The 12,217-nt window shown below is 36.1% G+C and overlaps 1 protein-coding gene across 10 annotated transcripts in view; it reads left to right on the top strand.

Annotated features, from left to right (window-relative positions):
- Positions 1-10,120, top strand: part of KYAT3 (kynurenine aminotransferase 3) — a 20,418-nt gene extending 10,298 nt beyond the window's left edge. For all 10 annotated transcript variants that reach the window (XM_010715954.3, XM_003208720.4, XM_010715948.3 and 7 more), the window contains 9 exons: positions 716-802; positions 1,972-2,094; positions 2,184-2,304; positions 5,193-5,269; positions 6,153-6,242; positions 6,880-7,066; positions 7,549-7,622; positions 8,017-8,103; positions 9,478-10,120. In XM_010715954.3, coding sequence (XP_010714256.1) covers positions 716-802; positions 1,972-2,094; positions 2,184-2,304; positions 5,193-5,269; positions 6,153-6,242; positions 6,880-7,066; positions 7,549-7,622; positions 8,017-8,103; positions 9,478-9,540 — 909 coding nt within the window. In that variant the 3' untranslated portion in view covers positions 9,541-10,120. The remainder of the gene's footprint in view (positions 1-715; positions 803-1,971; positions 2,095-2,183; positions 2,305-5,192; positions 5,270-6,152; positions 6,243-6,879; positions 7,067-7,548; positions 7,623-8,016; positions 8,104-9,477) is intronic.
- The last annotated feature ends 2,097 nt before the right edge of the window (positions 10,121-12,217 follow it).

Raw genomic sequence — 12,217 nt, forward strand, 5'->3', positions numbered from 1 at the left:
TTTTTTTAGAGACCTCAAAGATCATCTAGTTCCAGCTCCCCTGTACAGGCTGGATTACCAGCCACTAAATCAGACACTAGATCAGGCTGCCCAGGGCCCATTCAACCTGACCTTGAACACCTGGAAGGATGGGACATGCGCAGCTTCTCTGGGCAGCTTGTTCCAGCATCTCACCACTCCCTCAGTGAAAATTTTCCCCCTGACATCTAATCTAAATCTCCCCTCTTTTAGTTTAAAACCATTTCCCCATGTCCTATCACTATCTATTCATGTAAAAAGTTGATTTTTCTTCTGCTTATAAGCTACCTTTAAGTATTGGAAGGCCCCGATCAGGTCTTCCCAGAGTTCTCCAGTCTTCTGATCATCTTCATGGCCCTCCTTTAGAGCTGTTCTGAAAGCTCCGCATCTTTCCTGAGCTGAGGGCTCCAGACGTGGATACAGTACTCCATATGGGGCCCATAGAGGGCAGAGTAGAGGGGGACAGTCGCCTTCCTTGCCCTGCTGGCTATCTTTCTTTTGATTCAGCCTAGGATGCTGTTGGCCTTCTGGGAAAGGAAGAACATTCTGTGATTTATTTATTTATTTATTTATTTATTTAAATCAGAATGGAGTGCCAGAAACATTATCAAGTTAGATTACCAAAGCAAATCTGGAAATATGATAGCATTGTGCACTGAAGATTTTCTGTTTCTGATGTTGACTATTGTAATTTCAGGTAATAATAATAGAACCATTTTATGACTGTTATGAACCAATGGTAAAGATGGCGGGTGCAAAGCCTGTTTTTATTCCATTGAGATATGTGAGTAGTTTTAAAAAAATTATTTATTATAATAAACTTCTATACCTAATGCAGTTTGATGAAAACCTTATAGGAGATGCTTTTCTGTGCAGTGTTTCAAAATATCCAATTATACAAAAATGAGATTGATTATTATAGTGTAAGACTGATATAATGATAATCCAAAGCAAATAAAATATTTTATTGGTGCTGGAAAAGGTAGGACAGTGTTTCTCATTTTCTCATTTATTTTAATTTGTGCAGTCTGAAAGCTGATCAACATTCCTTTGTTTGGATGTGATCAGAAAATGTTCTTAGTGGAAATGGGGGAAGGATGATTATGCCAGTGCAAATTCTGTATCTGTTGCATTTCAGAATATTTGGTTTCTGATCTCTTCAGCGACTCATATAGTGATAGAGTAGAATTTATTTTCTAAAATCCACTTATTAAATAAGAAGTTATTATGTGGTAGCTGATGTATTTATTGGTAAAAAAAAAAAAATGAATAATTATCATATAGTTAAGTTACATATTGGTACTTCTGGCATCGTGTTGGCAGGTTGTATGGATTTTTATGGATGCAAGATGTTGATCTTTCTGAGAGGGCTGAGGGACTGCTTTTCTTTCCTTCTAGGCATATGTCAGAAAATTAGTACGGCCATGCTCTTTGATCTTAGCAGAAACTGACCCAAACTTCTGTCATTTTCATGTACACTGAGGATGTAACTCCAGAGCCTCAGTGGTAGATATTTTTAACTCTTTGTTTTCACATAGATAAGGGGGGAAGGAACTAAAATCCTAGTCTAGTGGTGATTTATCTTTCCAGCCAAGCATGCACATAACTTGTTCTAGTGTATGGGAAGGCCATAAACTCTGTCATGTGATTGGACTTCCTGCATTACGTGCTATGTGTGTGTGTAACCAGATCCTGGAAACTGGTTCTTGGGGAAGCTGTGAGACGGGCATCAGGCAGGACAAGACTGCCATTGTCACAGTAATTTGTGTAAATCTTGATCTCAGCCTCCTGCCTGTTTGGGGAGCACCTCCTCCCAGGGAAGCAGAACAGGTTGGATAAGTTGTCATGCGTTGTTAGTAAAGTGTCTGAGGATGATAACTTGGACACGTCTGTTTAGGCAGTAGCAAGTTGCATTCCAGTAATGCTATTTTTTTTTTAATTTATTTTTCCAAGAAAAATGGTGGAAACTCTGCGTCTAGTGCTGATTGGGTCTTAGATCCAGCTGAACTTGCAAGTAAATTTAATTTGAAAACAAAAGCAATTATTCTGAATACCCCACACAATCCTATAGGCAAGGTAAGAGTCCTTCTTTAACGCTACTATAATTTCATAGTATGCCTTAAATACTGTGATTAATGCATTGCCTTTACTTTTTTGCATCCCAGGTATTTACCAGAGAAGAACTCCAGATAATAGCTGATCTCTGTATTAAACATGATACTCTGTGCATCAGTGACGAGGTGTATGAATGGCTGGTGTACAAGGGAAATAAACACACAAAAATAGGTACTTATATCTTTTTTTGTGATGTCGTAGAAGCAGCTGTGGAATGATATTGCAAACTTACCCCTAAAATAATGTTTGCTGGAAGAAGTTCAAACTTTAAGCTTTTACTATCTCAAAATATCAAGAGTAGCAATAAAAGAAACTCCATGAGTGAGGGCTGTAGTGGAAGCATCACTGTAGAAATTGATTCTTATAAAAAATGAAAAGGAAATTATATCTAAATGACCTTGGAATGCTTATTAGCTCAGCTACACAGCTACTGGTCGTACAGCTTAGTATGTTAATTGCACTGGCCATGCATAGGCTATGAGTCTGTTTTGAAAGTGCTTAACCTCGTGGTGATACCTTCTAGATACTTCATTTGTCCAATACCTTCTAGAAGACCTTCAGATGCTGAAGAAGTGGAATGTTTTGGGTTCATGTAATTGTAATTTGCGTTAGTGCATCGTACCAAGTTACCACAGTAACTGGTGCTTTATCCTGTTCCAATTACAAAGTAAGATGAGTTTAGTTTATAGCTTTCTTCATAGACCTAGCAGGTGATTCATGCAAATAGCCATCTTCAGAACCAAAGTCACTGTGGGTGGTGTAAGGCAATCCATTTATTTTCCTTTGCCATAGCAACAGGTTTGAACACTCATGTTGTCAGTTGTGCTTTGTCATAGTGGACAGGTGCTGAGTTCTTAAAACACAGTAACTTTATTGTTTATTACTATCAGCCTTGTTATGTTAATGCTTCAAACCAAAACATTTACAATTGAACAGAAGACTTTCTGTAGTTCAGCGTGCAAAATAAAAAATCCCTTATGATTATGAGAAAAGGTAAAGCCTGAAAGGTTACTCAGCTTCATTCATTTCAGTATGTACTCTATGACATCATCTTTAACTTTATTGTTAAGATGATCATAAAACTTCCATAAAAACATGAGAAATAACATTACTTCAGTAAAAAAGCAAGATCTGTTTATTTTAACTTCAGTTTCTTAGATTTTAAATCTACAAAAAGAAAATGTAAGAAAAAACGGCATGTGCTATTTCTCTATTTAATAGCTCCTGTGTTTTCATATTAAACTTTCCACTCTCCATCAGTGCACTGACACTTCCTTTCTGAGAGATACAAAATGGATATTGCATCAATTTATGGTGTCTGGTGGTGGTTCCTTAATATAATTTAACAAGAGTTGCTCAACACAGATCATAAAATTAGTACAGTCTTTGTGCTGTCACGAAGGCTGTTTTCTGTAGCGTGGTGCTCTTCATCATGTTTCTCATCATTATCTGACTTTGTAAGAACAGTGAACCTCCCCTAAGTATTGATTAGAATTTAGAGGTAGCATATTGTAACTGAGGATTAAGAACAGACATCTCAACAAGCTGAGTGCCAGCCCAGGTAACAGACTTATATGCGTTAGCTTGTACTTTGATAGTAAATTGTGGTCCAAGTCCCTTATGGTGTCATGTAATGATGCTGCCATCTGGCATGGAAGCACGGAAGAATTTGCTTATTTAAAACCTGCTTGTAAAAGCAATGGAGCTGATTCTTCCCCTGTGCTCTTTTGCTGCTACTATTGTTTGAAATGCTGTTGGATTCTATCTCCAAGGTTAAATTCCTATGACTGTGTGGCAAAACAATCTCTCGCTAGAGGGTATTTGCTTTGAAATTCAATTATTTTTGCTGAGAGCAAGTTCAGTTGTCTTTAGGAAGTAATGCGTACTCTTGACCTAGCTAGCTACAAGATGCATCTGTTCAAACCGCCTTTTATGTTTTCAAGGTTACAGAGCAGTTGAGTGAATATGGGTGAGCTAATAAGAATATGAGTCTCTTTCCTGCTAGTTTGGTTTCTTTTCTTGGCAAGTGTGCTCAGAAAAATACAATGCATGTTTTTGAAGAGTTGCAAAGGCCTTTACCATGCCTAATGAATGTAACTGCTGCAAAACCTTTCTTATAAAAGTCAGTGTTTGTTTGGAAAATCTATGTTTGTTGATCTCTCTAGAGAGGGAATTTAACAACTGATAAATTTATTGGTAGCAGTTATAATGTACAAGTGTGCTAGAGCCCAGGTGTTGCTTAGCACCGAAACTGCAACTGCAGTTATGACCTTGTCTAATTTTGCGTCTGTGACTTGTGTCTTGATTTGCCTGTTTCTATTGCAAATGAGTTAAGTTAGAATCAAAATGGTAAAGCAGTACAGAAGAAAGCTGCAAGCCGACAGAAGAGATCTTTGCTCTGTCATCAACTTTGAAAAGGAAAAAAGATTTTGATCTCCTACAAGATAGAAATACAAAGACGGAGATAGGCTTCCTTGTATCCCTTAATACTTGCAGACACTCTTACCTCCTTCTTACTGCGTGTCAATCTCAGGCCTGTTCAAATTGTATAATAAAATCTAATTTACTTACTCTGTACTGGGTTTCTAACTCATGTGATATCTGACTTCTAAACTAGAACCTTAGAAATTATTTTCTTTTTCTGATAAGAGATACTGAATGATACTGAACTGTTTTCTGGACAATTCTGTTAAAACAGCTGGGAGTGCTTGGTTTGATGTTGTATATAGTGCCCTTACCAGGCATCAGAAATAATACCGTATTGAGGTAAATAAGTAGCCTCTTAGATTTTATCTTTTTTTCTGAATAATTCTGCATCTGAGGAAAACTAACATCGTTTTCACCAACTATGTCTCTCCTTGTTTTCTATCTTTTATCCAAATCTTACTTTTGTGCCAAGATCTTTGGTCCATATATTCTTTCTCACTTGTTACAGTTGCTATAGTTTTCAAATATTCTCACTACAATTATACATCAGCATATTGTAGTTCTTAGCTAGGAGCAAACTACATGGAATATGTGAATGTACTTGTACCCAATTAATTTTATTTTGTATACAGCTACATTGCCAGGTATGTGGGAAAGAACAATAACTATAGGAAGTGCTGGGAAAACATACAGTGTAACTGGTTGGAAGGTAAGGAAAATCACGTAAGAATTTAGTTAAGTAAATAACAGGATGCATTTCTCACGCTCCATTTTTGTTACCTGTGTTTCAAAGCTTCTGGCAAATCTGTGTGTCTCTAAAAAGTGAAGATACCATTCAGCTGGAGCAACTACTTGAACACTTTTGTTTTAACTCTGTTCTTGTCTTTTGAGTAGTGAGTTCTTATGAGAAAAAAAAAAATATGAATAAACATAGTATAATTTGTTCAAAACTCTTGGAGAAGACTTGGATGCTATCATATTTTTAACTATCCAGTAATGTGATGGTGATGTTGTTTTCAGATTTATATAATATCTTTTGGAATGGTTTCTCTTTCAATACTGTTAAAATATTAAATAATAATAATATTTTGTGTGACTTCAAAATACATATTAGAAAATAAAATAGATAAGCTTTTGGCAGCTAAATGCTTTTTTCATCATCTGTGGTCAGACTGAACCATGACAATTGAGTTGTCTGGTTGAAAGTAGATTTGATCCGGTAATGACCTCTTTTATGCTCAAACCATCCTTGACATGGGTGCCTATGAGATGGACCTAAAACAATTGGCAGTATCATTCCTAATAAAGGATCTGTTTAATTTCTAACTTGTTATATGAAGAATTAAAAGTTTGCTTGATATTCTTTGAGATGTGTTAAGTGAAGCTGTTATTCTTCTCTCATACCTAGATTTTTTTAAAATGCATTATAGAGCAAAGTTGTTATAAACTAGCTCTCTTCTGAGTTCTTTACCAGAACAAACTACTAATTGTTAAAGAAAAACTTGAGACATTTTCTAACTTTAATTCTTTGTTTATTTGAAGTAATGGTGTTGCAGTAATTATAATATATGCATTTTTTTTTTTCCCCATAGCTTGGTTGGTCTATTGGCCCCCAGAATCTTATTAAGCATTTGCAAGTAGTTCATCAAAATACATTATATACTTGCCCAACTCCATTACAGGTAGGTACAGATGGAGCCAAAGAAGTTACTTTCTGGCGTAGCAAACTTGTAGACCTCACCATATTTAAACAATAATCACAACAATTAATTTTTAATTGTCAAAAAACGTGTTCTGGATTGCTAGGAAAAGATAATAAACTTCATCAGCTGACTAGATATTTAAAAAATAAACAAAAAACAACCTAAAACAAAATCAAGGAAGTCTTGCAGATTCTTTATTCTTCTTTCACACACAAACTGCTGCTTCTTGCAGAAAGCACCACTCATAACAATCTGTGTGGTTTCCTGCCAAATGTAAGTAAAAGTTGATGCAGTAGGGTCTTGTTTTACTGACAGTTATCTTTTACCTTTTAGATCACAGTTTATTTATTAGTATTTTATGATTACGTTGTCACTAAACTCAGCTTCAGTTCATGTTGTAAACGCTTATGTTCAGAGCTTCTGTATGTGATAAATGCCTAGCGAGCAATTGGTGCGTTGGGTTTTGCTACAATACAAGTTAACAAGCAAATTACACTGCTGGATGTAGTTTGTGTAATTTGTATTTGCTGACTTGCTTAATAAGAGCCTGATCCTACTACAGAATCAAAGAAGGATCTTCATAATTTCATGAGTATTTTGAACATTGTCTTTCCAGGAGGCTTTGGCACAAGCACTTTGGGTAGACTATAAACGCATGGATGACCCAGACTGCTATTTTTACTCACTGCCTCGAGAGCTGGAAAGCAAGCGTGATCGGATGGCTCAGCTACTTCAAGAAGTTGGGCTGACACCTGTCATTCCAGAAGGAGGATACTTTATGATTGTTGATGTTTCTACATTAAGTAAGTTTTAAAAAAAAAAATATATATATATATATTAGGGTATACAAAGCAAATATTTTTAAGCTGAGAAAAGAACTTTTATTTTATACTATCGTCTCATTTCTTGTTCACATAACATTGTCAGAAATACTAATTGGGAATTAAATTTTCTATTTGACTTTAGCCTGTAGGTGGATTTTATAAGCTTGAGGAAAAATGTTTGTTTGCAGTTGTTACAACTGTCCTTGTTTTGCAAAGCTTTGGCAAAGTTTTAGGAAGGGCAAAGGTTGTGGATAAAAAAAAAAGTCTATTTCTTGAAAGTCTATGATTATGAAATAATTTGAGAGCCAAGCATTTGGCTTAACCTCTTGTACTTGTTAGCTGTTTCAGTATAATTTGAATTATGTTTCTTTAATAAAAGTATATATCTTTATTCTGAAGTGTTAGTGTAATGCTGTTGGTGACTGCCTTTCCTGGAAAATCATACAATTCCTTTTTCGTAGATGTGGATCTCTCTGATGTAGATGAGAATCAACCTTATGATTATAAATTTGTCCGATGGATGATATCATCGAAGGTAAGATGTCCTAGTTATACTCTAGTTTTAGAAATGCTTTTCTACTGAAATCCAAAGCAGTGCAACCATGCTTACTCAAAACATTGTTTGGTATTTGTGCTATCTTTTGGAAATGATATGGCTTAAATATTGCTAAGCATACTGGTAATGTATTTTATAGGTTTGTGTTAAGTTCCAGCACTTGTTGTTTCTCTGCTTAAATGCTAGTTGTAGAAAAATATCTTTGAAATGTTTTGTCTAAGAAAAGTAATGTGAATTTATTTAAACTTAGTTACTCAAATCAAAAGTCAGCCTTGTATTTTCCTGTTGGAAGATGTTGGAAGAATTTTAGAAAATCATACTTAAAACTGTTTTTAATATATATGTATAATAATATTTTTGTTTAATTCTTCAGAAACTCTCGGCAATTCCTCTTTCAGCGTTCTGTGGGCCTGAGACAAAAAGGCAATTTGAAAAATATATACGTTTTTGCTTCATTAAGGTAAATTTGTGTCCCATGAAGACTCAAAATCAATGCAGCATCAAAAACTGCAATAGGCAACTGCTACATTTTTGCCCACAGTCTGAGTTGGATGATTTTAGAAACAAAAAATCAGTTTGGTGTTGAATTCAGCATGAAGTAGCTTCAACAATCTTTTTCGCCAATGGACTTGAGACCAGAAATATAGATGACATATTTCTAACAACTGGGTGGTTAGGTCTTTTTTTTTTTTTAATATAAATTTTGTTGATCTGTAAACACATTATTGACCAGTGATGACACTGAAAATGTATGAGGTGGATATGCAATCACTTAAAGTGGATCCTATAACAAGAATAAGAAATAATTCCCACGTATAGCAAAATGATATACTAAAATGATATGCATGAAGTACTGCATGTCTGTTCAGTTTCCAGCAACAAAAATCACAAGTTGGCTTGAAGTTTAGTTCACCTGAAATTACAAGGAGTTTTACACAAGCTGCAAACTATAAAAGAAAACAAAGACATGGGAAGGAATCTTGTCTGTTTTTTAAAGAAAAGAGAAATCATGAATTAGATAACATCTGTGATTTTGTGAGCACCTGATTTTCACATGTTCTTTCCGGTGTTTCATCCAGTTGTTGAATCTGTGCTTTGGTAATCTGAGTGCTGTAAGATGTTTCTCCTATTGCTCTGTCACAGTGTCAACAATGAAATGTGACAACTCTGTTTTAGTAAAAGAATCTGTACCTTAGCTTGGTCCAGTAATGGGTGGGAATTTCTGCTTATGTTCTCACAGCTCTTAGGATGAGGCATAAAGACACTGATACAAACAGAGCCAGTAACAACCAGAGTGAAACTTGCTGATAGTTGATGTAGCTTGCCAAGGATGAACAGCACTAATCACAACAAGTTAACCACCACCTGTATGATTCATTGTGTTGTAGCCAAGCCATGCAACTGACCAGTGGGTTACTTGTATTCAGAGGGTTTATGTTTAAGTAATAGCATAGCTTGGTTGCATGAAGTTTTAAAGAACGCACCTATACACATAAAGATTAGGAAACTATGCTAACAAGTGTCCAGTATAGAGCAGCCAAGTGCGTCATTGTGTAAATGCCAAATATTTACATAAGGACTACCCAGTTTAATTAAATTTGATAATACTAATATTGAGGAAAAAATGTTATTTTTGTAACAAACATATCTAATCTTTGCAAGGAATAAATTTTTTTGTGTAGTGCAGATAACTGTCAATGACAGTGTGATCAACTGGGATATTAAGAGGTTGCAAGTGACACTGCCAAATATTGATTTGGGATCATATAAATATGACTACTACTGTTTTCAAGAATCCATACTTGCAGTAATAGTGATACTCCTTGTTTCGCAGAAAGACAGCACTCTGGATGCAGCTGAAGTGATCCTGAAGAACTGGAAAAAGCAGAGAGCTTGATTGTTGTTGTTGTTTTTATTTTTGCTCTTAATTAACTCTTCTGTCTGGTATAATTATCTTATACTAGAGCTTTTATTGCAAACCTAAGAACAAATTACTTAATACAGTACAGAATTAATATGACATTGTAAATAACTTTGTACTGCCACCTGCTGAGGAGTTAAAACAATGATTTACTGATATTTGTAATGCAACTCAGGTTATTTTAATTCTTTTCAAAATTATCTACTTTTTTCCTTTAAAAATAATCTGTGGGATTCACATGTCTTTGTGTTAGTGAAACATGAAGAGTTCTAGAACTGGGAAATAAAACATTGTTGTAGGTATTTTAAGTTTTTTGGTATGAAGTGGAGGAAAATTGCTATATGTCTCAGAGAAGACAACCACGGTGCCTTTCTATGTACCTATCTACTCTGTCCATGCACAGATTGCGTCAGTTTAACTAAAGTGATTGAGTTAAATCAATTGTGTTTATACAGGCAAGATCTAAAGGAATAATCAGTATTTGGTTTTCCCCACAGTAGTCTTGTGCTGTTCTGAAGGTATTCAGTCCTCAATAAAATTATGCAAGTGGCATTTAGAATAGGATTTCTTTTATTTCTACATTCTTTTTTATTGCATAAATGAATCTGCAAAGCAAAATAAAAGAGACGTCTTGCTATAGAGACGTCTCTGTCAGGTGAATTAATCCTGTAATCTCTGTTTTGCTCTTTTCATGTCCACAAAAGCCGTTGGTAACTTCACAACAAACTTACTTTAAACTCTTAAGATCAAGTGGGAACATGGAGATGGTCCTGATATTGTGCTGTAATTCTGTGATATTATGGAGCTCAGTTTTGACTATTCCTAGCTCAGTGGATAAAGGACAGGTTCAGATGAGATAATGTGGAGAATTCCTTCATTGTTGTCCCTTCATTGTTGTCTCTTCTCTGTGCAGTCTTTTAATCTCTGGGTAGGTTTCCCACTAACGAAAACAATCTGAGTAGGTAACCTTTTAAATGTGTTGTATTCTTCACATTTGTTTGGTATTCATTCCACAGACCTTATGCTGGAAAGCTCAAAGAAATTCTATTGCTAGATTTGCAACTATTTTACTTATTCTGTGGTTACAGAGCTGGAATCCAGCTGAATCCCATCAGTTTGTGACCATGGACAAGGACAAAAAGAATTGTATGGAAATCAGACTGTGAAGTGATCTGCTAGGTTGCTTTGTCATTAGCCCAGTAGCTGGGTCTTTTCAGCTGCTTTGCGCTGTTGTTCTCCAGATCTCCCCACAAAAATGGTTAGTTGCTATTTTACTTGTAATGACCTGTTGAATATGTATACAATGATGATAAAATAATATCAAAAGAGACTTATAAATAAAGATCATTGCATCATGCTAGTCTGAAATACAACTGCAAAAAAGCACAGATCTCTGAGTACTTCTACAACTGTTCTTATAGCGTAAGATTTCCCTGAGATAGCTTGTTGGTAGCATAAGAGCATGCATATAATGAGGCTGTGTGTCCTCTCAAAAGCAGAAAGGTGTTAGGATGTTACTCGCCTCCCTTTACTGCGTTTATATTGCTTTGTGAACAAAAGCCTCATTGCTTCCAAAACACTTGATGTGATGTGCTAATCTTTTTTTGTGTCGTTAAAGGTCTGGACATGTAAGATGCATTGCAGAAATGAATTGATATACCAAGCGTGATTCAGTTGCTCTGGCTGTTGATCGTTGCCTCCATTCGCTCCTTCGAGGCATTTGACTGACATCTAATATTTTAACAAAATAACATTGGCTAAATAAGCAACTACAAAGGATCTTTAGACAAACAAGTAAGATCTGATGACTTATTGTCATTAATGTACTGTTTGTTTTGTTTACAAAGGCAGTTGAACATCCCATTGAATGATTGTTGGAATGGTTACGTTAATGTGAGAACTGCAGCATGTTTTGACTTTTGTCACTGGGGGCATGAAATAACTTTGGATTACATTTTAAGAAACACCAGAATTACCAGTTAAGTAACATTTTAAAATTAGGATTATTGTTGTAACTATAGTGATGGGAAAGAACAGGCGTAGCTGGGGACGGCAAGGTGGTTTTCCATAAGTTATTTGAAAGATCTGTTGTAAAGACTGCTGCTGGTGGTATTCTCATCTACCACATCACACACTCTTGCTTGCGGGAAAGCACTTGAAATTTGGCTGCGGACAGGGAACAAAAACAAAGCATGGTCCATTGTTTTTTTTGTTTGTTTGTTTTGGTTTGGGGTTTTTTTTTTTTTTTGTCAACAGTTCTGCAAACGATTGTGTTGGTGTAGTGTAAATGGAACCCTTAGTTAATGAGAAGAGAGGCGGGGAGACCTGCGATGGCACTGATTGGCGGTGGGAGATCTTTCCGCGGAAGCCGCACACCCTGCAAACCCACTGGGGCTGAGTGCTGATGTGGCACAGCTGTTGCAGGCACTGCTACTTCCACATCTCAGAGGTCATAGGGAAACATAATACAGCAAGCTTTTTTCCCCTTGAAAAGCAGGTGTTGTTTTTTCATCCTTTGGTTTTATTGAGTAAACGTCATCGCAAACAGAAAAAGGTCCTTCCTTCCCCTTCGTGGCATCGATCTCTGCCTGCAGAGATCGCCTCACGCAGTGCTCGCGGTGTGGGCTCCCGACGGCCACGTTCCGGGCGCGCG

The sequence above is a fragment of the Meleagris gallopavo genome, chromosome 10 (assembly GCF_000146605.3).
Source record: "Meleagris gallopavo isolate NT-WF06-2002-E0010 breed Aviagen turkey brand Nicholas breeding stock chromosome 10, Turkey_5.1, whole genome shotgun sequence".
NCBI lineage: Eukaryota > Metazoa > Chordata > Aves > Galliformes > Phasianidae > Meleagris > Meleagris gallopavo.